The 23,708-nt window shown below is 39.4% G+C and overlaps 1 protein-coding gene across 1 annotated transcript; it reads right to left on the bottom strand.

Annotated features, from left to right (window-relative positions):
- Positions 1–4,665: 4,665 nt before the first annotated feature.
- zgc:56585 (uncharacterized protein LOC393297 homolog) lies at positions 4,666–15,624 on the bottom strand. Its single transcript, XM_049592358.1, has 7 exons — positions 15,441–15,624; positions 11,884–12,007; positions 8,353–8,459; positions 7,928–8,024; positions 6,668–6,744; positions 5,504–5,661; positions 4,666–4,893 (listed from the first exon to the last, which is right to left on the bottom strand). The coding sequence occupies exons 1-7, from the start codon at positions 15,531–15,533 to the stop codon at positions 4,773–4,775; spliced, it is 777 nt and encodes a 258-aa protein (XP_049448315.1). The 5' UTR covers positions 15,534–15,624; the 3' UTR covers positions 4,666–4,772.
- Between the last annotated feature and the right edge of the window lie 8,084 nt (positions 15,625–23,708).

Genomic DNA, 23,708 nt, shown 5'->3' with positions numbered 1-23,708 from the left:
GGGGTGTTGTTTTCAGGATTTATGCCTTCTGCAATATCTGTACATTGCTAAGGTTAGAGAAAGGCCTTTAGGGCAACTAAACCGTAGTGAAGTTATGGTTGGGGTCAGGCAGCTGAAACACTTGGTTTACTTAGGGAGAATAAAAAGATGAATGTCAGGTGCTGATCTCACAGGGCACAAACTGTGATCATCAGCCACCCTGGCTTTCTCCTACCATTATTTACTGTTAGTGATTTGCTGCAGAGCTCCAGGCTCGGGCCCACCTACAGCGCTGGGACCCATCTCCATTGCCTGGACCCATGGTGGAAAATCACGTGTGTTATTGCATTAGTTACAGTGAAAAATCATGTGTCTTATCCTGATCAATAAAGTTATTATGTTTAATGGGAATTACTGTGTGAAAACAAGAAAATGATGCTGACTGATACAACCCTCATCCTACAGGTCTTGCTCCTCTACTAAGCTGTCCTGTTTATACAGCCTCTGAGTATGGAGTGGTAGACCTCACTTGCCTGTCATGATCCTGGTTTTGTTTATATTCTGTTATCTATGGACTTTGTTTTGGAGTTTTCTGTTTGTATTTCATGTTTTCATTCAAGTTTAATCTGCTTCTTGTTTTATTTTGTATATTCTCTCCTCACATGTCATGTCTGGTTTTACTTCCTATCTTTGTGTATTTTCCCGTCTGTTTTCCTGTCACACCTGTCTTGCAAGTCCCTCTTTGTTCTCAGAGTCCTCCCTTCACACCTGTTCTGTATTAGTCTTGTGTGTTCCATCCTTGTCATTAGCCAAGCTCCGTTTCCCTCCTTTTGCCCATGTCTTCCTACTCCAGCTGTGCCTCGTCCTTGTGATTAGTTTTCTGTATATATATACCTGTGTGTTTCCCTTTGTCCTCTGTCAGTTGTCATCCTGGGTTCAGTCCCTCCTGCATTCGTCCCTGTTCCTTGTGTTTTTCCCGGTTGGTTTTCAGTTTGTTTTTGATTCTACTTTCATTTGGTTTTGATTTGCCTACCTTTACTGGATGTTTTCGATCAGCTACATTAAAGCTCGCCTTTTGTTCAAGACTCAAACTGTCTGTTGGTCTGCATTTGGGTCCTCCTTGAACTGACATGTGAGAGAGCCATGGCAAGGTTTTCTTACAATATAGTTTGCTGATAAAGAAACACATTTTTGATTCTAATGCTTGTATATACATTGTACCTCTGAGCAGCTGAAGCCTAACTGTGTGCATGTGTGTGTCCTCTACTCGGCTGCCTCCACCGCCTCAGGCTACGGTATATTGTTTGTCGCCCTTTGTCCAAGTTTTGCCTGAACTGAGCTCTTTTACAAAGTTTTTGACAAATTAGGTCAATTTGTCCACCTGGCTGATCAAACCCAAAAACTTGTGGACAAAAGGGTGATAGAGTAAGTTGAAGATTTTTATGACTCAAACCCAGTTTTCTGATATTTTTGGTCTGCATTTTTTGCATTCACTTATCTTTCTATAGCTTTCGTTGCTTGTGTTTGAGTCTGCCACTCCCTTGCTGGATTCAGATTACCTACCTATGCACAAAGGATTCACAGAAAGAATCCTCTTTCATCAATACTCACTGCTGACTCTCATTGCACCTTGTGAGAGCTGTACTTAAAGTTCCCACAGATCTTTGAAAAGTCTTAAAAGGCATTGAATTCATTAATTTGAATATAATATGTTTTCAATCAATTTTCAAAAGTCTTAAAAATGCTAAGACTTGAAAGGTAGGAGTTCTTAGTTATATGAATCTACACTGCATTGTAAAATCTTTCAAAAAATCTTTTCAAAAATTATTTACCGGGTAACTGAACCAACAACACTAATTTTTTTTCTGTCCGTGATGCTTAGAGCAGTAGATCCACCATCTGTTAGCTAGCTATCTTTGTACCCTGGACAAAACTAGGAAGTACAAATTCAGTGAGATTTGGGTATTTAACCGAGATTTTGTAGCATGGTTGAAACCGACACAAGGCAATGCATACAAGGCTCGATGTACTTTATGCAAAAAGTTTTTCAAACTCAGCACAATTGTAATCAAGGCCGTGGAATCCCACATACAGAGTGAGAAAAACAAGATCAACCAGAAAACTGGTCAAACAATGCCAGGTATTTCCTACTTCTGGTCATTTGGGCTTTAAACTGGCCAAACACCGGTTGGCTTTTATTGTGAAGTAGCCACACTAAACACAATAAGTTTCTAACTAGTGTTAGTGCTAAATGAGATCGTTCATCCAAAGTGCGTCCTCCTGTTAGCTGCACTGTAAAAAGAACCTCCTCCACCATCCCCCTGCTTCAAGGTGTCCCTCAGGGCTCGGTGCTTGGTCCTCTCCTCTTCATCATCTACTGACTTCTATCATTCGTCGTCATGGTCTCCATTCCATTTCCACTGCTACGGTGATGACATCCAAATCTACATCTCCACAAAATCCATCACCCCGGCCACCCGCTCTACCCTCACCAACTGTCTGACTGAACTCTGGCTGTAAACCAACTTCCTCAAACTGACAAATCTGAAATAATACTCATCGGCCCAAAATCCCTCTCTACATCAACACATAACTTCACCCTCAGCATCGACAACACCACCCTCTCTCCCTGCCCATTCATCCGCAACCTTGGAATCATCTTCGACAATAACTTCTCATTTGAACATCACGTCAGCCGCCTCATCCAAACTGCCTTCTTTCACCTCAGAAATATTGCCCGTCTCCGTCCATTACTCTCCTTCTCTGCTGCTGAAACTCTCACCTCAAGACTCGACTACTGCAACAGCATCCTCTACGGCTCATCATCCAAAGTCCTCAACAAACTCCAATACATCCAGAACTCTGCTGCCCGCCTCCTCACCCACACCAGCTCCCGTGAACTTACAAGCCCTGTCCTGCAAAACCTACACTGGCTCCCTGTCCTGTACAGAATCAACTTCAAGATCTTCCTCCTCACCCACAAAGCCCCTCACAGCCAGGCCCCCTCCTACCTCATGGACATGCTCCACCACCACACTCCCTCCCACAACCTTCGATCATCCGACAAAAACTTCCTCTCGCCTCCACACAGGACCAAGCACCGAACCTAGGGCGACAGAGCCTTCTCCATAGCCACCCCCTCCCTCTGGAACACCCTCCCTATACACATCTGTGACTGTCCAGATCCATCCACCTTCAAATCACTCCTTAAAACCCACCTTTTCAAATCAGCTTTTAACCTTTAAACATTAGCTTTTTGTTCTCTGTTTCTCATGTATGCTCCCCCCTTTTTTTCTGTTTTGCTCTATGCTTTTGCACCTTGTTGTTGTTTATCGTCCTTGTCTTCTGTTTATCTCTTCGCACTTACATGTATGTACTTAAATGTAAAGCGTCTTTGAGAGCTGTAAAAGTGCTATTTAAATAAAATGTATTATTATTATTATTATTATTATTATTATCATTATTAGATACACCAGTGTCTTTTCTGATGTATTTCTGACACAGCAGTTGCTCAACAAGTTGCTGTGGTATTAAATAGCTGGTGTTGCCAAATCAACCAGGACTGAATTCTGAGAGGTTGCAGTTTTAAGTAGGTTAAAGTCAAGTTCCCAATTCTTGAAGTTCTTCAAGTCTAACTTAAAACAGTTGTCTGACCATCAAAGTCTAATTCCCCATTTTTTTCTTTAACAGAGTTGCTTATTTTAGGTGATTACATGTTTCCTGCTCTTGTTCCTCTTTCATTCTGAGAATGAGTTCCTTTGACTGGATCATTAAAAATGACATTTAGATGTCATAAAGAAGCCATTTACAGTCACAAACACTTATTTGGAAACATTAAAGATCAATTGCGTTGCAAATGTTACGGTAGTAACTATGCATGATATTAATAGGACGGAGAGATGTGTTCTCTCCACCTTAGGCTTTCCATGTAGGCACATGGAAGGGCAGAATGGTTTGCTCTCTCTGCCTCAGGCTATCCATGTAGGCATGCAGAAGGGTGGAGAGGTGTGCTCTCTCTACCTTAGGCTTTGACCACAGTTTCAAGATGGACACTTAAGATAAGTGTCACCAATTCAGTATCTGACCAAATGTCTTTCCTTGTGTTCCTGAGTCATGGTGTTGAATAACAGCCGGAAAAGTGTTTTTGCTTAACATTATGAAGTCGCTGTGATATAAAATGTCATGTCTTAATCGTTTTATCCTATTAGACATTTGTGTGGAATATTTTTTATAGTGTATGAATTCTTGAGTTATGGCAGAAATGTTTTGTGACGTCACAGTGACGCTGACCACCAAAACCTAATAGGTGCATCTTTGAGTCCAAGTGAATGTTGTTAAATGTAATGAAATTCCCTCCAAATATAGGTGCAGAACGTTAAATTAACTAAACAGGAATTACACAAAGCGCTAAGCGTCATTTGGATAAATTGACCCTTTCTGAAGGACACATTTGTGAGCTAGAATTACATGTATATTTTCTGGATTTTATTTCAGCTTGTAGAAATTTTTGAAATGTCCAAATTTAACTTAAAATGTTGCTATTTTTTAATGATTGATATTTAACATTTAACAACAAAATTAATAAAAGAAGATGTAAAAAACCTGTAGCTAGACCTTCCATATACATTGTATTGATCAATCATTAAGACATTTCTGCTGAAATAACTTGTCTGATGAACACAAAGGCACTTTAGACATTTTGTTTTTATATAGCATGTTAAAGCACTGAGAGACACTGCAGTTTTTATTACAAGATCCAGTACTGTATGAGGGTGGTTTGTCATGGAAGAGCGCTACTCGATATGTGAAGGAAAAGTCACATATTTTTTTCCCTTGGTGAACACCAGGAGGGCTTCTCCATTCTTTGTCTCGTCTGTCACCATCTCCAGGAAGGGCTCTGCTACCTCAGACACCCTGAAATTAAACGATACAGTGACTCTGATTAACACACATGTACACAGTATCATATATGGTCATGATAATGTACTTTGTAGTGCTATTTATCAATCTAGATTGTTTTCGTATGAGCTACTGTTGGAAGAACTACTTTCTTCTACCAAACTACAGCCGCCAACTGTATCACCATGCCGAAGGAAGCTTGCATTAATGTTTACATCCTATGTGGCCACAAGCCTCTCGTAAATGAGTAGATGCACTCTTCCTTCTGCACAGTGATACGATTGGCAGGTGTAGTTCAGTAGACAGAAAGTAGTTCCTATATAAAACTGCTCACAACAATATCTGTGGGTTATCTCCAGTGATGATGTCATGTATTTTTTTGGGAGTTTTGGACACCACAAGCCAAGTGCCATCTGGTTCCATTATATTAAAGAAAAAGCAGACAGCTGTGCAGCAAAGTGCTTAGTGGAAGCAGAATAGCAGTAGTAAACATTAGAGGTAGTAAATATTATTTTAGACTTTTTTGATTTTTTTTTATCTCTTAGGAGAAACAGTTGTAGAACAAAATATAGATTTTATGAAACTTTGTACCGACTTTAACAAAACAACACAAGCAAAGACTCACTTCATAGTCCCAAGGTTATCTACTAATTGTTGGGTTGCCTCAGCCAGGTGGGCGAATTGCCCCAGTCTCTGTGGAATATTGACGAAGAGCTCAGTTTTGACGAAACCTGGGCAAAGGGCGTTGATCCGTACACCGTAGCCCGATGCCTCAGATGCGATCTAGTAAAAGACACACATATGTGCACAATTCAGAGGCACAAAGTATAACACAAGCAATAAGAAGAAAATAGCTGTCTCGCTCCTTGAATATAGTCATCTAAAGGGACTGTTCACCCCCAAATCATAACAATAAATATTTTTTCTCTTACCTGTTGTGTAATTTATCAACCTAGATTGTTTTGGTATGAGTTGCTGAGGGTGGCGATATCGACTGTAGAGATGTCTGCTTTCTCTCGAATATAATGTACTAATATAATAACTACTACTAACAACTACTACTCAGTTACCCAAAATAAAACCACAGACCTTTCTGTGAGCAGTTTCATGTAGGAACTACTTTCTTTCTACCAAACTACACCCACCAACCATTTCACCACACAGAAGGAAGAGTGCATCTACTCATGGAAAACAGGCTCAAGTGCATAACAGCCCGAGATGTAAACAGTTGTGCGTGCTTTCTTCTGCATAGTGATAGGGTTGGTGGGTGCAGTTTAGTAAAAAGAAAACAGTCCCTGGCTTCCTCCACAGCTCAGCTATGACTTTAGTTAGCTCAGAGGTGCTATGAGAGTGAGCAGTAGATGCACACTTCCTTCTGAGTGGTTATACACCACAAGCCAACCTCCATCTAGTTCCATTATATTCAAGAGAAAGCAGAGTTCTATGACCGATATCTCCAATACTCAGCAACCCACACCAAAAGTATCTAGACTGATAAACAGCACTACAGGTAAAAGGAAAAATATGGCAAACCAGTTAGTGGATAATGACTCAGCTTCTCATAAGGAGTAGCAAAAGTTAGCTAGCTTGTGATCCAAAACATGGCAGGACCTAAAAGCTTATTAAGTCTATAAGCTATGATTTGCAATGCACCCCACACCTGCTTGTGTGCAACACTTTGTCTGTATGTGAACTTGAAAAACAATTTAATTGACTTCTTGTACACAAATACATAGAGACAGATGCTTTCTTAATCCTCCTGGACTTTCTTCTGGAAAACCTTCCTTACCGCCATGGCTCGAGTGAAGCCAACCACTCCGTGCTTGGTGGATGTGTAGACAGGACAACTTGGTAGCGGGCCGAGACCTGCAGGATGTCAGTTATATCAGTGAGTGTTGAGGTTAAAATTTGAAGGGATAGGGATGCACAAAACTCTATGTTGTCTCTTGTTTCATGAAACAATGTGGAGACCTTGGCTAAGATTTTGCCAAAGGGCAAATTCAGTAATCTTTAGCATTACATTACATTTTGAATTCTTTATGAACTTTTAGCTCTATTGCATGTTTCATCTGTACATACCCACAGTCCTGGTCTGCAATATGTTGAATTCTTTGCAAACAAAATAATGTTTTTGCACCATGCTATGGAAGTAAAGTGTACAGATCATTTTACATCTGACTTTTTTTCCACAAGCAAATAAATACAGCTGTTGCAGGGATGGCATTTATATGTAGGCCAACATGGAAGTAAACATTCCCCTAGTTCCCTTAACAAAAAGCCAAAGGTATTTTTCCATTGGATTTTGAATTATTGACCCAAATAAGCTCTGTGGCAAACAAAATTTTAGGATACTTTCAGGGTTTGTTTGGCAAGACAATATTCACAGATGATTTCTGAAGCCTAAATGCAATTGCCAGCAGTAAAAAGCTAACATTAGGCTATAAACAAGCCACACCATGGCTGTATGACAAGGCTGTGAAGCGATGCTCAACGTGATGACATTCTTAAAATTCCTTTAGCCACTTGTTAACAACCGCCTTTCTGAAGACACATAAAGGCTTCAAAATTTACAAGTAGGGTATTTACTGCCGCTTTTATGTCGCAGAACAAAATGTGAAACTCTTTTTAGCTCGTGTTAACCACAGGCTTTATTTTAGGCATCAACCCAAAATCCCAATCAAAAGTCCTTGACTTTGAGATGAGGGAACCCGGAGTGCTAAAAAGCTAACTCATTTCTAGGTTTTGGGACTCATTCCTGCAGCACTCCATAGAGAGACAAGCATGGTGCAGACTGAATATAAAGTATTGTGAATTCCATGTGTTGGTACAGTGTCAGTGAAAAGAGTTGCTGGTTTTATTGTTTTACAATCAGTGGCATAAACTAAATCATAACTAGATCATAACAACCTTTCAAATGATATCATCAATGTCTTTCCAATAGCAAAGAAACGATCATGTCTCTGTACTTTTTATTTTCTTCAGAAAAGCAAAGCATGCTGTTTTCTTTTTATGGACATCAAACAAATATGCAGTACATTGTGGGCCTTACCTGCCATGGATGCAGTGTTGACAATGACCCCTCCCCGCCCTCCTTTCAACTTGTTCATGTGCTCCAGAGCCAGGTAAGTTCCCCTGATAACACCAACCTACAGCACACAATAGTCGCTGTTGAATTTGGTGTTAACCGTAGAAATCTCTTTTTCCTGTCCATGAATACTTTGATGTTTCCCCTGTTTATCAAATATTGTGAAATGAAACTGAGGAAGCTGAAATGTCAAACCTGGTAAATTTAACAGTTAGGTTGCCAAATCATTTCCTCATACTCTAACTGCTGCAAAGAAATAAATCTAAATGTTTTTGTAATTGGTGGAGCAAATGGTAATTCATAAAATCACGTGTTTATTATGTTAATTATGAGCGAGAAATGAGCATAATTACAACCAGATGAAGATTGTTACCCTCACTACTTCTTACCAGGTTTATGGAAACAATTTTCTCCCACAAGGTCTCGTTCAAGATGCCAGCGTTGTTGCACAAGATGTCCATTCCACCAAAGGTTTCTACGGTTTTCTGAAAGGCAGCTTGAGAGCAGAAAAAAACAGTTAGCAGTTAACCTTTCATTTCATAACTAGGTAGAGCTCTTCCCTTTTTATGGCCAACGTGTACCTTACTCAGTGTGGTATCATCATTTACTCTACTTTATTTGTCAGTCCCTGGCGGATATGTGATCAGCTGATATCAGTTCGATTAAAGTCAAGTTATTTAAGACAAATGATTCATATCTTTTGCAATCAATGACGCCAGTTTCATCAGTCAAGTTCAAGTTATTTGACATATGCACTTGCAAATTTTGCAATCTTGTGCTCTGACAATATTCTGAGCATAAAATATAAAACCCCCTCAATGAATATGTAATAAATTAACATACAATCTCTGTGTACTGTGAAACAGGTTGCAGTTTTGTAGGATTTCTGCCATATTTTCACAAATAAATGGTTAAATCAAAATTCAATTGTACCACACATCCCCACACGAAAAAGAAATATTCTGTAAACCTTGTACTTAAACTTAAATATGTTAAAGAAGTATTTCACTTCTGGAAAATGGTCTTTTGGGCTGTCTGTGCAGTAGAAAGATGCAAATACTTTTGAAATTGATGCTACATGACCAGAGAGAGGAAAAGAGCTGTTGCATTTGCTTTTGCTCAAGAGTAAGAAAACTTAGAACTTCAAGAATGCACTTCACTGTAGTGGACCAATGAACGCTCCAATTGCTGGATGATGTAATATGAGTTTGGCCATTCTGACCAAGTCCCCAGTAGGGCCCAACCAATTTATCAGCCGATTATAGCCATTAGATAATAATCGGCAATCGGCCTATGTTAACACTTATATTTTCATCACTAATAAAATGCAGGGAATATGGTGTTTTACTTAGAAGTGATGTCCTTGTGTTAGTTTTTGCACTATAACCTACCTCTGTTAAATTGGCAATGATAAGAAGAACTCTGGTATGTGAATGTCTTAATTCATATAGACTTTGCATGATTATTTTATTTCCCAGAGGTTTACTGCCTTTTTGAACATCACATTTTTGATTTATTTTGTGTTCAAATTGTTCATATGCTGCTTGTTCCACACAATTTCTGATAATAAAAGTATTTGAAAATAGTAAAATGTTCTTCCTTCAATTTATATCTTTGTAACGAGTGTTTGAACTATATTTAAGCCATCAAAAGCAGGTATTTCAGGGTTTTTTAAATTGAAAAACGTAAAAATATCAGTTATCGGATTTTTTTATTCCATAATATCAGAATCGGCATTGGCCCCAAAAAATCCATATCGGTCGGGCCCTAGTCCTCAGTAAGTGTGCCAGAGTTTGAAGTCAATTTTCATAGTGGCCTAACAGTGGAATTACAACTTCCAGGTCGGTCATGTGATGCCATTGAGCCCAAAAAAACTTTTTCCAATAGACTTACAATGTTAAAGAGATGTCTGTAAATCAGTGGATACATTTTTTTGGAGCGTCACAGCCCCTGCAAAACAACTTGTTTTATTATCAGGCGTTTGATCCATTTGGTCTGGTAACATTTGGAAAGTCAAGAGTCGCACCATTAAATCATTTTATCCCCATTTAAGTTAGCGTAGCGCTAAAGTGAAAGTAGCCAGAGGTATTTCGTACATCTGCTCTATGGGCCCAATGATGTGGAAGCAGCGCTAATCATCCAGGTAATTTTATCCGCGGCAGTTGAACAATTTTGGCTCAATTTTCATAGGAATGAATGGGGTCGCGCCTCAAACACTGTATTCAGTTCTCTTATACATCCATGGCTTTGACGCAGGAAATAATATGGCGGCCAACAGGTAACAAACAAACTCGAATTGCAGTTAAACAATGACCTAAAAATATGTTTCTAAAACATTTAAGGTGAGAAATAGGCAACGCAGTGACAACTATTTGATCAGAACTGCTTAGTTTTACCGTTTGATCTCTGTGTTATCAGCCTCTGTTTTCACAATACAGGAAACAGTATGGCGCCCACTTCCTGTTGACAAATTCTTGTATCAAAGGTAAACAGGGTGAATAGGCATGACTGCAGCTGGTGTGTGTGTGTGTGTGTGTGTGTGTGTGTATACATATATATATATATATATATATATATATATATATATATATGTATATGTATGTGTGTATATATATATATATATATATATATATATATATATATGAATATATTTGTGTTTCTTGTGCCTTGATTTATGTTACGTTTGTAAAGATTTAATTTATTTTTGTTTTAGTTAAAGGGGTATCGTTTAAAATACATGAATTTGCAGATTATTATTTTTGATTGATTGATTATGTTCATGTTCTTATTTTACAAATAAATCAGACGTTACTCAACAGTTACTCAGTACTGGAGTAGTTTTTTCACCAAATACTCTTTTACTCTTACTCAAGTAACTATTTGAATGACTACTTTTTACTTTTACTTGAGTAATATTGTTCTAAAGTATCAGTACTCTTACTTGAGAACAATTTTTGGCTACACTACCCACCTCTGGTCAGTCTACAATCAGCTCCCTTCACTCCTTGGCCTCGAAGCGGAAGTCCTGACGAAATTGCTGTTAGCGATTAGCTCGCTATAAAGTATTATGTTAAAAGTGAGCCAGTTAAGGTTAGGATAACGGTAATGGAAAGGGTTACATCTCATTACTTATAAAGTGAATCACGTCTTCATGTATAATGAATTACAAAGTAGATTATTGCCACAGCTTTACATACGTCAAATAGGGCACTAAAATATGTTTCTGAAGAATTTTTAGGTGAGAAATAGACAACGCAGTAACAGAATCTTGGTTTCTATTTGATCAGCACCCTTGGCAGCACTCATACTCTTTGTGTCCATGGTATCGTGCATATGAAAATGCAGAAGGACAATCTGTAGTTCGAGCAACTGCCCTTGAGTCAGCGGAAATATGGCAGATTTGAGGTGAGAGATGAGCAGAGAGATCTGGGCGCTGGTAAAATGGTGGGAAGTCTATCAAAGTTTATTAATAATATTTCTGTATCCCTTTAAGGCACCAGGGTGTTTTCCTCCTCCCTATTGCTGACGTGAAATATCCTGAATTCATTTCCTTACACTCTTAACTATAATTAATGTAACGACATTCCTCAAACTAATCTGGGGTGCGGTTCTTGACCTGCAATTAATTGCCATGTGATAGGCTTCATTCAAGACAAAATGTCCCCATGTTTGTGAGTGTATCAAACAAACATCTCATGACTGGAACCAAAAAAACCATCACAAAAACACAGGTCCTGATGGGATTTATTTTAGCCTCATGCAGTCATGTTTATTCCAATAAATGAGATGCCAGCTGTTTTCCTGTCTTCAGTACCGCCCCTACTTCCGTTGTTTGTCTTGTGGTGTGTGTGTGTGTGTGCGTGCGTGCGTGCGTGCGTGCGTGCGTGCGTGCGTGCGTGCGTGCGTGTGTGTGTGTTTACCCTTCATCTGCTCCTCTGATTCAACATTACAGACCAGGAACAAAGATTTCTCCTTTCCATATTCTTTGTCGAGGGCTTCTTTTAAAGTCTTTCCTGCAGTTTCATTCACGTCCAGGAGGGCTACCTGTACAGGTGAAGGACCATCAGACCACCATACAGTTTATTGCTTAAGCTAATGCAGTCTTACACAACAGTCCTAGAATAAATCCTGCCTTCACAAAGGTTAAAATGTCCAGTTTTTGTTCAAAAATGTATGTCTTGATTCAACTTGATTATCATTTTGGAGGTTATAGTTTTCGCTGCTTTTGTAATTTTGAGTTTAATCTTTCCTGTATTTCTATTCTTATTTTATTTTGTATACTTCTAATAATCTATTTTTCACTTCTCTCTATGTGGCTGTACTTTCTTCCGTCCTTGTGCAGCTGCAACACGTGGGCTATTCTCTCTCTGGGGATCAGTAAAGGCTTATCTCACATTTTGAACTATGTAAATGAGGCGGACCTCTCTCCTCTCAGTGTTTTGGAAACACCTTTGATGAATGCTATGCACATGCTGAACAGGAAGACCTGAACGCAGCTCCAAAACAGTGGGCAAGTGCAGGTAAAGCTACAAATTTCTTCTACTTCCTGAAAACAGTGATAGAATGTAACTAAGTATATTTACTCCAGTACTGCACTTTTCTGCTACACTTCTATTCCACTACATATCTTGATAGCAAGTTACTTTGCAGATTCAGATATTACAGTAGTAATAGTAATGCAGTAATAAATCTAAATCTACTAACAAGACATGGTGTATTATTATAGATTAATCTACCCAATGGAATATAAAAGTAATTTAAATGAGTTCCATCTTTACCCGCTGCAACATTAAAGTGATGAACGCATTACTGCATTATAATCCAATAATATTACATTATCCTGTTTTGAGTCATTCTGCATTATGAGTACTTTTGCTTTCAGTGCTTTAAGTATATTTTGATGCTGATACCTCTACTTTTACTTAAGTACATTTTTAAATGCAGGAGTTTTACTTGCAACAGAGTATTTCGACACTGTGGTATTGCTACTGTTATTTAAGCAATGAGAACTTAATGCACCACTGCATAAATGCCCACTTCTTCCACACCTCACTTCTCCACTGTAATGCAGGCTGTCTGTTCTAATTGTAGGAGGAGAAAACAGTGAAAACAGACTGAATACATCTGATACTCTTTATGGACAAGACTGGTGTATTCATGCGCACAGATGGCACTGGGAATGGGAGGGACATTTTTTTCGAATTACATGTTCCATGTCCCAGTTTTTAAACTGGGAAGCACTCAGTTCGGAGGTTGCGTTGCTCGGAGCTCCAAGTTCCGATCTCCAGTGTAATTGTAAAGGAGCTGATAGCTGTGCCTGTGCCATAGTGATCATATACAACTGTCTAATGACTGAGCTGATGATTCTTCTGCCACATGAAGACAGAGAAGAAAGAAAAATAATCAAAGAATCTTTTCAAGAACCAAAAGATGTAAATATCCTATGCCTGTTGACTTTCCCAGATGTGGCAAATATTTGTTTTGTAATGTTGAGTAGCTAGTCTGACAGGCATTTGGACTTACCTGAAGTAGGCTAAATGTAAAATAACAGCATTCTAGGCTGTAGGTGAATATCTTTAATGTTGTTATTTTTATGTATAATGTTATTTTAGTAACCAGCAACAGTTTGATCATGTATGGCTAGTGTTGATCAGGTAGGCCTTTGTTTACCAATGTTCATTCAGTCAGAAAACTCACGATTCTAATGTTCATTGCAGCTTCAGTATATGTGTATGTGTGTGTGTGTGTGTGTGTGTGTCTATATATATATATATATATATATATATATGTGTGTGTGTGTGTGTGTGTGTGTGTGTGTACACAAAATAACTAATAGAGTGTGCCAATAAACCTGGAACTCCGTTAGCTTTTAGCACTTCCGGTTCTCTCGTCTAAAAGTCAACATGTTTTTTGAATGGGATTTTGGTAAAATGCCTCAAATAAGGTCTGTGGTTAACAAAAGCTTAAGCGAGTTTCAGGTTTTGTTCTGTGACATAAAACACGTCAGTAAATACCCTACTTGTGAATTTTGAAGCTTTTACGTGTCGTAAAAAAGGCGATTGCTAACAAGTTGCTCAATACGACTACAAACCCTGTCGGGGACATTAAACGTCATCACCCCTGAACAGGCGAGAGTGCTGGCAGTCCGCCATTACAGCTTCTTATTTAGCTTAAACAGTCCGATTTCCCCATTATACGATGTTTTTAAAATAAAGCGACCGAAATCAGTTGAAAGCTTAGTGGTGGTGACGTCAAGAGTCATGCGACCGTGGAGTAGTCATGTAGTCCGTGAAAGCCTAACGTTAGCTTTTTACTTCTGGTGATCGCATTTAAGCTTCAAATGCGGTATGAAAGGTGTTCATATGTGAAGATTATCTTGCTGAACAAAACCTGTAAGTATCATAAACTTGTGTTAGCCACAGAGCTTATTTTCTGACATAATCCAAAACGCAATGCAAAAATCACATTCACTTTCTCTTCCGGGAACCAGCGCGATGCTAAACTTCCGGGTTATGACGTCAGCCCTGGCACACTCTATTGAGTTGGAATCATTTGCTGACAGCTTGGTGTCCCCCCCCCCCCACCCCCCCCCACCCCACCCCCCCCCCAGTTCAAAAATCCCATCTGCGCCTCTGGGTGTATTGTCTTTATCAGTGTTTCTTAACCAGGGTCTGGGAACCCCCAGGGATCCTTGAGGGAGTTCTAGAGGTCCCTAAAAATGGGGAATTGTTTATTTTCACAATTTAATTCACAACAGAAGTGAGCCTGATGTGAGAGAGTGACTACTGTGATCATACTTTCACTTCCTCCATTGTTATCCTCTCCGCTGTAGTTGAGGAATTCTGATCTTTATCACATCTAACAGCCGAAATCTTTTCAGATTTAGTTGCATGAAGCAAAATCTCATTAAATGGAGGTTTGTGACCTTGACACAATAAAAGGGTTGAGAACCACCGGTCGAAGTATCAGGTTTTTGCAGCATGAAGCTCATCTTGAATGGACACAACTGTTTGTTTAATCTGGAAAAAGTCCAAGACCATTGCTGTCAATAATTGATTCCTAGTGAGAACATCTCCACCCTCTTTAACCATTTTTTTTAAAAATTATCTATAAGTATCTCGAAGGGATTTTTTTCACTTAACAATATATAATGTTTCCAAAGCTGGAAAATAATATGGCCAAACAACTAGTAGACCTAAAAGTTACCAGTTGTAGTGGAGTAAAAAGTAGCCTACAATATTTCCCTTTAAAAACTTGGTGGAGTTTAAAGGAGCGGCATAACGCAGCCGAGATACCTCCAAGTGCCTTGAAGGTGAATTTTAGCACAGTAGCCTACTTTAAATGTGTTTTGTAGTTATTTTGAGACACTGCACACAGATAGCTCGCACATCTACCACAGTTTGCATAGTTTTTTCCTGTCATGCATGTGCAGCACCTATGCATATCACCCAAACTGTGTGTGGGTGTAAAACCTTACCTTGGCACCGCTTTTCATCAGTATCTCCGTCATGGCTTTCCCTATCCCCATCGCTGCTCCTGTTACCACCGCGACTTTACCGGTCAGGGCCATGTCAGCTGTTGTGTGTCCAGTACGGAGAAGAAGAGACTCTCGGCTGTGTGATCCCTCCAGGAAGTGTGTAAAGGGGTGAACCAAGAGTACAGTGGGTGCTTTTGAACAAATACCGCCCACAAGAGGACATACCCATCGTGTCGAAACACGCTTGAGAGGGGGAAGACAGCATAACTGTTTCAGGTTCAGCTGCATTCAGGGTTAAGCTTTAGGCCTCAGGGCAGCAAAATAAGTTTTCTTGTTTTTCTTTTCTTTTTTTTATTCTTATAGGAAGATCAAATAGAACAAATACATTTCTGTGTGTTTTTGTCTTTAAAACACGCTGAGATCGGCGTTGGTTGTGAAATAACTGCGCTGAAAAAACAGACTTTTCTTTGGAAACAGTTAGGTTTCGGATGAACAATTGATTAACCTGTCTGTGTGCAATTATCCGCCTGAAGTCACAAATATGCGGATGAATACGCGTAAATCAGTTGTTTGAACATGTATGACTGTGGAGTTGAGTCAGACACGATACATATGTCCGTTCAAAACTTTTTCTGCTTCGTTGTGATACCCCTTTCAATTCGGCATACGTGTCTGTGGTCACGTGTTTCAGTAGGAGTGTAATTTCAATCACCAACTTCAACAAAAGAGTCGAGACGACGCCACGGAGCAGCGCATACCAGTGGGAAAAGTTTAAGTGTTGAGCCGTTAAGAGCTTGTTGGTGGATTATGTGTATGCCGATTTTGAGAGTGTCTCCTTGTGCCTCTGAAAAGGAACTCAAATACAATTCAAATATGTTGCGCCTGTGTTTATATGGAAGGCATCATAAAAGTGCCGTTTTTAAATGGAGTTTGGCGTAACTGTGCCATGCATGTTTCCATAGCAGTTTCTGTTATCTAGCTACGTGTTTGTATGTGGCCACTAGATGGCGGCACAGTGCTGTGTGACTTATAAAGGTATCTTACCATCAGTAGAACAATTGCTAATGAATAATGCATTTAGAAATTCACCTCCATCTGATTTTGTTGTTACAGTTTTACTTTTTGACTTTTATTTTTTTATATATATGCTGTTTATGTGTTTGTTTATCAACGTCCATGCATTCATTCATGTGCACTATGCATTCATCTGGTCTTCACAAAGTGGTTTCTAAATTCTGGGGGATGAGTTTAACCAGCAGCACTATCAGCTGGTCTCAGGTTTGGCACACCCCAGCCTGACAGTCAAGCCCACTCTGACTGGGAGAAACTGTGTCTCACACTGCTGTTATTCAGATAATGTTGAGAGCTGATTTTTGGTGGCTTGTAGTGTGTTCAAAGGGCTGAATCAAACACTAGATGGCATGAGTTATGGCTAGTTAGAAGTTTTTATATATAAAACATTTTATATATAGGCTATGATGACCACAGTTCTTTAAGAAATCATGATATGTATGTATGTCCTCTAATTTTACACATCAACAAGATGCAGATGCACCACTGAAAGGCATCTCACTGTGAGTTTATCACATTATTATAGTTCTCAGAAAAATCTGTCCTCACACGAATCACCAGGTCTGAATTTGTGTCCTCAAATTCTGTGATCAAAATGTCAATACTGATTTCATACAGTTTTATTTCTAATTTTCTTTCAATTCTGCAATGGCCAATTACCTGTGTGCTGCTAACCGTCCTTACCTTAACTCAGTGTCCCTGTCAGGCTGCATAGATGCAAAGGTGTTCTTTTAATCCACAGTTACCAACCTGAGGACTCAGAAGATCATTTCTAGGAGTGAAAGAAACATGTTCTGCTACTCAAAATCATGTTCTCTCTTAAAATACTAAGGGGCCAAAATGTTAGGAACCTCTAGTACCCTTGTGGTGGATTTAAAAGGCCCGAGCAGTGCCTTCTTTTTCCACAAAAATGTACCACTTCTGCAGTTCTATATCCGATGTTTGACATGAGTTTTGTGGGAAGGAATTATTTTCATCAACAAGCATGAATTCCGTTTGATCTAGCGCTTAAGGACATCATGTGCCAATACAGTAAAATATACTCAGAGTACATTTAGTGTATGGGTCACTACACGTGTGAAATAACAGGTGCATGATCTCCCACCCCACCCAGCACTCCTTCCAGGTGTGTGTGTGTGTGTGTGTGTGTGTGTGTGTGTGTGTGTGTGTGTGTGTGTGTGTTTAGGACGCCTGTTGCTTAAAGGGTTTTGGTGAGCATACTAGGCAAGACTGCGCATGCTGCAGCAGCAGAGCCCAATGAAGGAAATAGTGAGTGAGTGTCAAAACCACAAGAAATGTGTCAAAAACTGTTGCAAGAAAGCGACAGAAAGGCCGACAGACACTGTTTAGTTCACAGGTCAGCAGGCAGCGATGCACTTATATGAATTAATATGACTTTTGGTTGATGAAACAAGAAGTGCAACAGCTACTGTTGCAACTAACGGACACACCCAAATAGATAATAGATGATAGATGATTTGTCTGAACATCGGCTTACGGAGGATCTTTAATTGAGACAATTCTCAACACAATTTCGCAATTTGGTTTACATTTCCAAAAAGGAGTGGGAAGAAGTACATAGTTAATTAATCCCACTTCCTATCCATGAATCCCTTTTTTTAATTAACTAGCTTCTCATTAAACTTTTCATTTCAATTAACAAAGTCTTACAAAATATTTCAAAAACATAAATTCACAGTCAACATATACCAAAATACAATTTTACAAAACAAATGTGAGGTAATCTAGGAAAACAACTAGCACCATAAATAAATAAATGAGGCAAACAATATACTAATATACTGCTAAGGATTGTCGTGACGTACCTTTTGAAAATCATTTCTTTTTATCTTTTTTTAAATTGCTTCATGTTTGGACATGTCCTGAGTTCCCCATCCAGACTGTTCCATAACTTCACTCCCCAAACAGAAATACAAAAACTTTTCCTGGTCATACGAAAACTTGGAGTTTTAAAATTGAATGACCCTCTTAAATTATAAATTTAAAATAGGAACAAACTTTCCCCCAAAAAACAAACAATCAAAAAGGTTCCAGCAATAACAATAATTAAAAGGAATAACTAAAAGTAAGATGTATGTGAGGTTTAATATTTTTTGTTTTAGTGACTTTGTGAAAGGAAATCCACACTTTTTTGTAAAGTCTGTTTCATGTTGTTTGAAGGCACATGTCGAACAAAAAACATAAAGATAAAAGAAGCACATTTTCTTCACAGAGACAAAAAACAGTACAGAGTATATCACAGAAGATACGTCACAAGCATTAATACATTCCACACACAGCATGGGAAGAACTAATCAGAATTACTGAAGTGAAATCTTTATTTTGTATGATTGAATTAATTTTTATTTTGTTCACAGTTTAATATTCATGATTCACAAATTGCTCTTCACATATATGGAAAGATAAAGTAGTCTGTTGATGTCTGGTACAAATGTAAATTACAAACATTCAGTGAAGAGAATTTAACCAGAAGCCAAAGATCTTTTGGATGCATGAGTATAAAAAAACTCTAAAAAAATCTTGGGACAGATTTTACTTATGAAGCTTGGAACAGAAGACAGTTCTGGTTCATGTAATACGTTATATTATGTGTGACACGTTTAATCTCTACAACAGGTATTTTTTTTTTTTTTTTATAAGTTCATGTGGGCAGGGAAGTAACTAACTGACTAACTATAGGAAACTGCTGTTACTCTACTGTTATAATCACAAAAAGTTACTGTAAATAAGAATAAATGACCACAACACTGCTTTTATTCTGCTGTGCTGCAGACTACAGATGGTGATATGTGCAGATCTGTGTCCTCATGAGCCACTAGATGGGGTGTAGAGTTGCCACATGGGGATGCATTGCATATTGCCTGTTTGACTGAGTCTGTTACATCATTGTATGTTAGATAGCCTACAGAAGGGTCCGACACATGGATGCAGAAAGAGAGAGCTCCTACCTTTTCAACAGGAGCCATTATGTGTTTAATTCTTTTTGGGAGGACACATTTTGACCACTGCTTTATGTTTGTGATGATGTCATCATGCAGTTTTTGGACCTGTGCTTTTGTTTTTCATAAATATTTCTATATCGGTAATATGGTGCATTTACTATTCATTGTTTCAACTAAAAAAAAATAGAAATATTTTTTAGACTTTTGTCACTGATTGTATTTTTTCCACTCTGGAACACTGGAAACAAATACAATTGAAAGGCCATAATACATAAAATAACTAGAATAAACTAAATATTATTATTACCAATATAACTGTTACAGCAAAGCTGACTGAGAGCCCAGTGACAGAAATAGTTTGACAATGAAAAATGTTTATAATCAGCAGCTTCCAATCAATTCCAGCGGAAAACTAGGACATCTGGGCTGCCACTCAGTACTCAGCTCATGTCCAAACATTTATACTGAATTAAAAACAGCTTTTTCTGATCAGAAAACTATACATACACCTTAAACCAACTCTGAAACTGTGTGAGGATCCAGTTCCTCCACTCTGTTCGTGAGAAAACTGTGTAAAAGGACATCATATATTACAATCAGAGGCCTTGAATCTAATCAATATAAATGGTTATGAAAAAAGTCTCTCCTTCCAACTCTGTGCACTCACAAACCGGGTCCACAAAGGCCCCCCGAGCTCGTCTTGCTTACTGGGCAAATCCACCATTTAACGGCTTTCAACTGTGATTTGCTGACCAGCTGCTGACTTGTGTTTTCATCCCAGTGGCCCATTGCCATTTCACTGGTGATTACACTGCTAAAGAGCTCCAGAGAGCTGGACAATGCCCGAGAGCTTTACATGTCACCAGTGTCATCGGCCTCAAAGAATAGGACGCTGCCACTGAACGAAATATCAGCCTGTTTACAGTGAGGGGCCACGATGGGCGGGCAGGGGCGGGGGGGATGAGCGTGTGTGTGTGTGTGTGTGTGTGTGTGTGTGTGAGGGTGTGTGTCTACATGTCAATACCTACAAGAGACTGTGGCTGTGAATACAGAGGCTTTGGTGTGTGTGTGTGCGTAGGGATTATGTGGTCTGAGGGTGTGTGACGGGTGCTACAAGACAGAGGTTGAGCGTGATGCATTCACAAATAGTTTTAGTTCAGTTTCAGTTACTCAAAAACAAACTCTGGTGTGTTGGCGATGAACAGCACACATGAGTCAAGTTATAGACGCACAACGGTCAACGTGTGGTCTGTCATCAGGCCAACATCTCATTGTGCTATTGAAATGCCACAGACACACACACAGTGCATTCACATCTGTTTGAACACAACAAATTTTAGAAGATCGACCATTCAAAAAATACAACTTTAATGCAATAAACAAGCAAATACACATCATGCTTTTCCCAAATTAATTAGTTTGTGCTTATGAATGCATGCTTGTTCCGGCTGGCAAATCTCAAACCTCAGACGTCATGCTTTTGGAAGCATGAACAAAAAGCAATTTCAAAATGGCGCCCGCTCCCATCTGCACCACTGTGTGCTTGTAAATTTTGAGGAGTGATGAGCTTCACATATTGTTCCCCAACCAGAACAAAACACAAAACATTTCATCCAGTTTTCAGAGCACCACAGGAGCCATATTGTCATCATGGTAAATATGGAGCTTCAACCAAGCGAGCTAAGTTTAGCATAAATAGGAACAGGGGAAACAGCTAGCCTGGCTCCGTCCAAAAGAAGCACCTCTATGAAAACATATTTAATTTGTTTAATCCAGATTAAAACTTAAATGTAAAATCAACACAATGTGCTTTTACGGAAGTTAAATTCTGGACCCTTTCTTGGCTGGGGGCAGTGACTTCCTGTAGTTTCTGCTGATTGCCTGGCAGCCTCACAGTTACGACGAGACCGCAGGAAGTAACTGAATCACCTTTACATTACACACACTAGGGTGACCATATTTTCATTTCCAAAAAAGAGGACACTCGGCCCGGCCACAATAGCCTACTTAAATGATACTCGCAGTTTACCCAAAGATGCCTTATAATTTTAATATATTTAAAGTTTATACGTATGGATAGAATATTCAGTTATATTACAAAATAATATCTCTCAAAGACAGAAATTCAGATAGGCCCCTATAGAGAGGGGACACATACACACACTAGAGTGTGGCTACCCGATCCGAGCCCGACGGGTCCCGACGGTAGGCCTACCCGACGGGTCGGGCTCAGGTCGGATTCGGTCAGCTTTCAGTGAAAATGTAGTGTAAAAATAAATAAAATCCTATTGTCTGTCCTGTTTATTGCTTGGGGACTGTTATTTACATGACAACACCTGAACAGAACACACACACACATTGGCTGTTTGTTTCTACCTCTCCCCTCGCTGGAAGCCTTGGACCTCCAGCCGCCCGCTCCCGTCTCAAACACGGAGGTCTCCCTCTCCGCGGAGCACCCACGGCACACGCCCGGCTTGTTAAATAGCCTGTAACCATAACAACTGTGAGACACAAACTTAGTGCTTTAGTCATTAAATAATGTCGGGCTTGGTTCGGTTTCGGACATAACAACACAGAATGACTGTCGGGTTTGGACAGAAATATGCGTGCCGCACTCTAACACACACACACACACACACACACACACACACACACACACACACACACACACACACAAGGAAAACCGGACATTATCATCAATTTATAAACACCCCCCGGACGCCCCAGACAGGACGTGAAAAGTGGACATGTCCAGGCAAAAGAGGACGTTTGGTCAGCCTAACACACACAGTTTCACATCTTTAAGAATTATATGCAGAAACTTAAACAATAGATCAAATCAGTCACATTGATCCATTAATGGAGAGAACCGATCCACTGTGGGGTCACTTCAAGGTAACAGACGTTTGCTCCACAGTGTGTGGGAGTGTGTGTGTGTGTCCGTGTACCACAAGCTGTGTGTTGTGTTGATGTTGTTACGAACCGGGACAAACAGTCACCTGGCAGGGACATAAAAGAGAGAGAGAGAGAGAGACATAAAGAGAAGGACACAGAACAGAGGGATTAGAAGTCCCCACTGGTGTGACACTGATGTGTCACAGCTTGTTGTTCAAATACAGACCAAGAACACACAAACACCCAGCATCCATGACAAAACACGTTTTTAGTGATAAAACCTGACTTCTACAAATGGGAATAACAACACAATACTAATAAAAAGACTGCAGATAAATTAACTAGAACTTAAAAAACAGCATTACACGTATCCCAAACAGTCCCCAAATGTAAGGCAGGCGCTCCTTCAGTGTTTCCAACATCCATTTTTTGTTTAAAGAGCAACTTGACACCGCTTGAAAATCTTGTTATTGTCGACCTCCAGCGCTTTAACGTGTCACCTTGCTGCAGCGACGTAAACGTGAAGCTACTCTAGGACACAGTGACATCGCTGTTGGGTGTGGTAACAGGTGCCACAAAGCACATTTCTGACCACACCCAGCCACACCTTCCCTGGTGTGGTCAGAGGTGAAACAGACTTTCAAAAAAAGGTTGTAACATGAGCTTTTGTTTGAAATGACATAACATTTTGTAACAAAGGTGCACCTTTATGTTCCATTATATATGTTTTAATCTCACATATTGCTGAATTGCAAGACGCGTTTGTGCGTGTTTTTTTCTTTTCCAGTTAAATGGAGAGTTACAAAACTCAACAATAAAGACAGAAATCTACCGACTGTTATCTGGCACTGATTTCCACACACCGACATTGTATTCAGGCAGGATTCTGACATTTAACTATTTGCTTTTCTCACCTGAAGGACTGAATGTCTGACGGCCATGTAAATAGAATGTAACAGCCAGAGGCTTAACAGCAGCCAGAGGAAGGAGGCTGGTCCAGTCTTGCCCACCACACCCCAGTCAGTTGGAGGCTTTTGGTTCTTATCTGTGGGATTTTGGGGGTGTTGGTGCTGCATTTTCAAATGGGGTTTTGTGTTGTATTGCAATGAATGTACTTCTTTTCATTTCTAAGTTCATGCCCTGAACTCAGGACAGTGCAGATTGACTCCAAATTCAACTCATGATTTTGAGTTGAAATAGACTTTAAATAAAAAAACAAAGCTCTGTCTCCACTTCTACCTCCTAAACAAATTCTCCTTTTCAGGTTTTAAAGTTCTTGTGTCTAATGTGACAAGTAATGAACATTTAATCACAAGTTTTCTGATTTTCAATAATAAAC

Source organism: Epinephelus fuscoguttatus, linkage group LG12, assembly GCF_011397635.1.
Source record: "Epinephelus fuscoguttatus linkage group LG12, E.fuscoguttatus.final_Chr_v1".
In the NCBI taxonomy this organism is placed as follows: domain Eukaryota; kingdom Metazoa; phylum Chordata; class Actinopteri; order Perciformes; family Serranidae; genus Epinephelus; species Epinephelus fuscoguttatus.
Note: the sequence above shows the minus strand (reverse complement) of the source record. Positions and strands in the feature narration are given on the sequence as shown.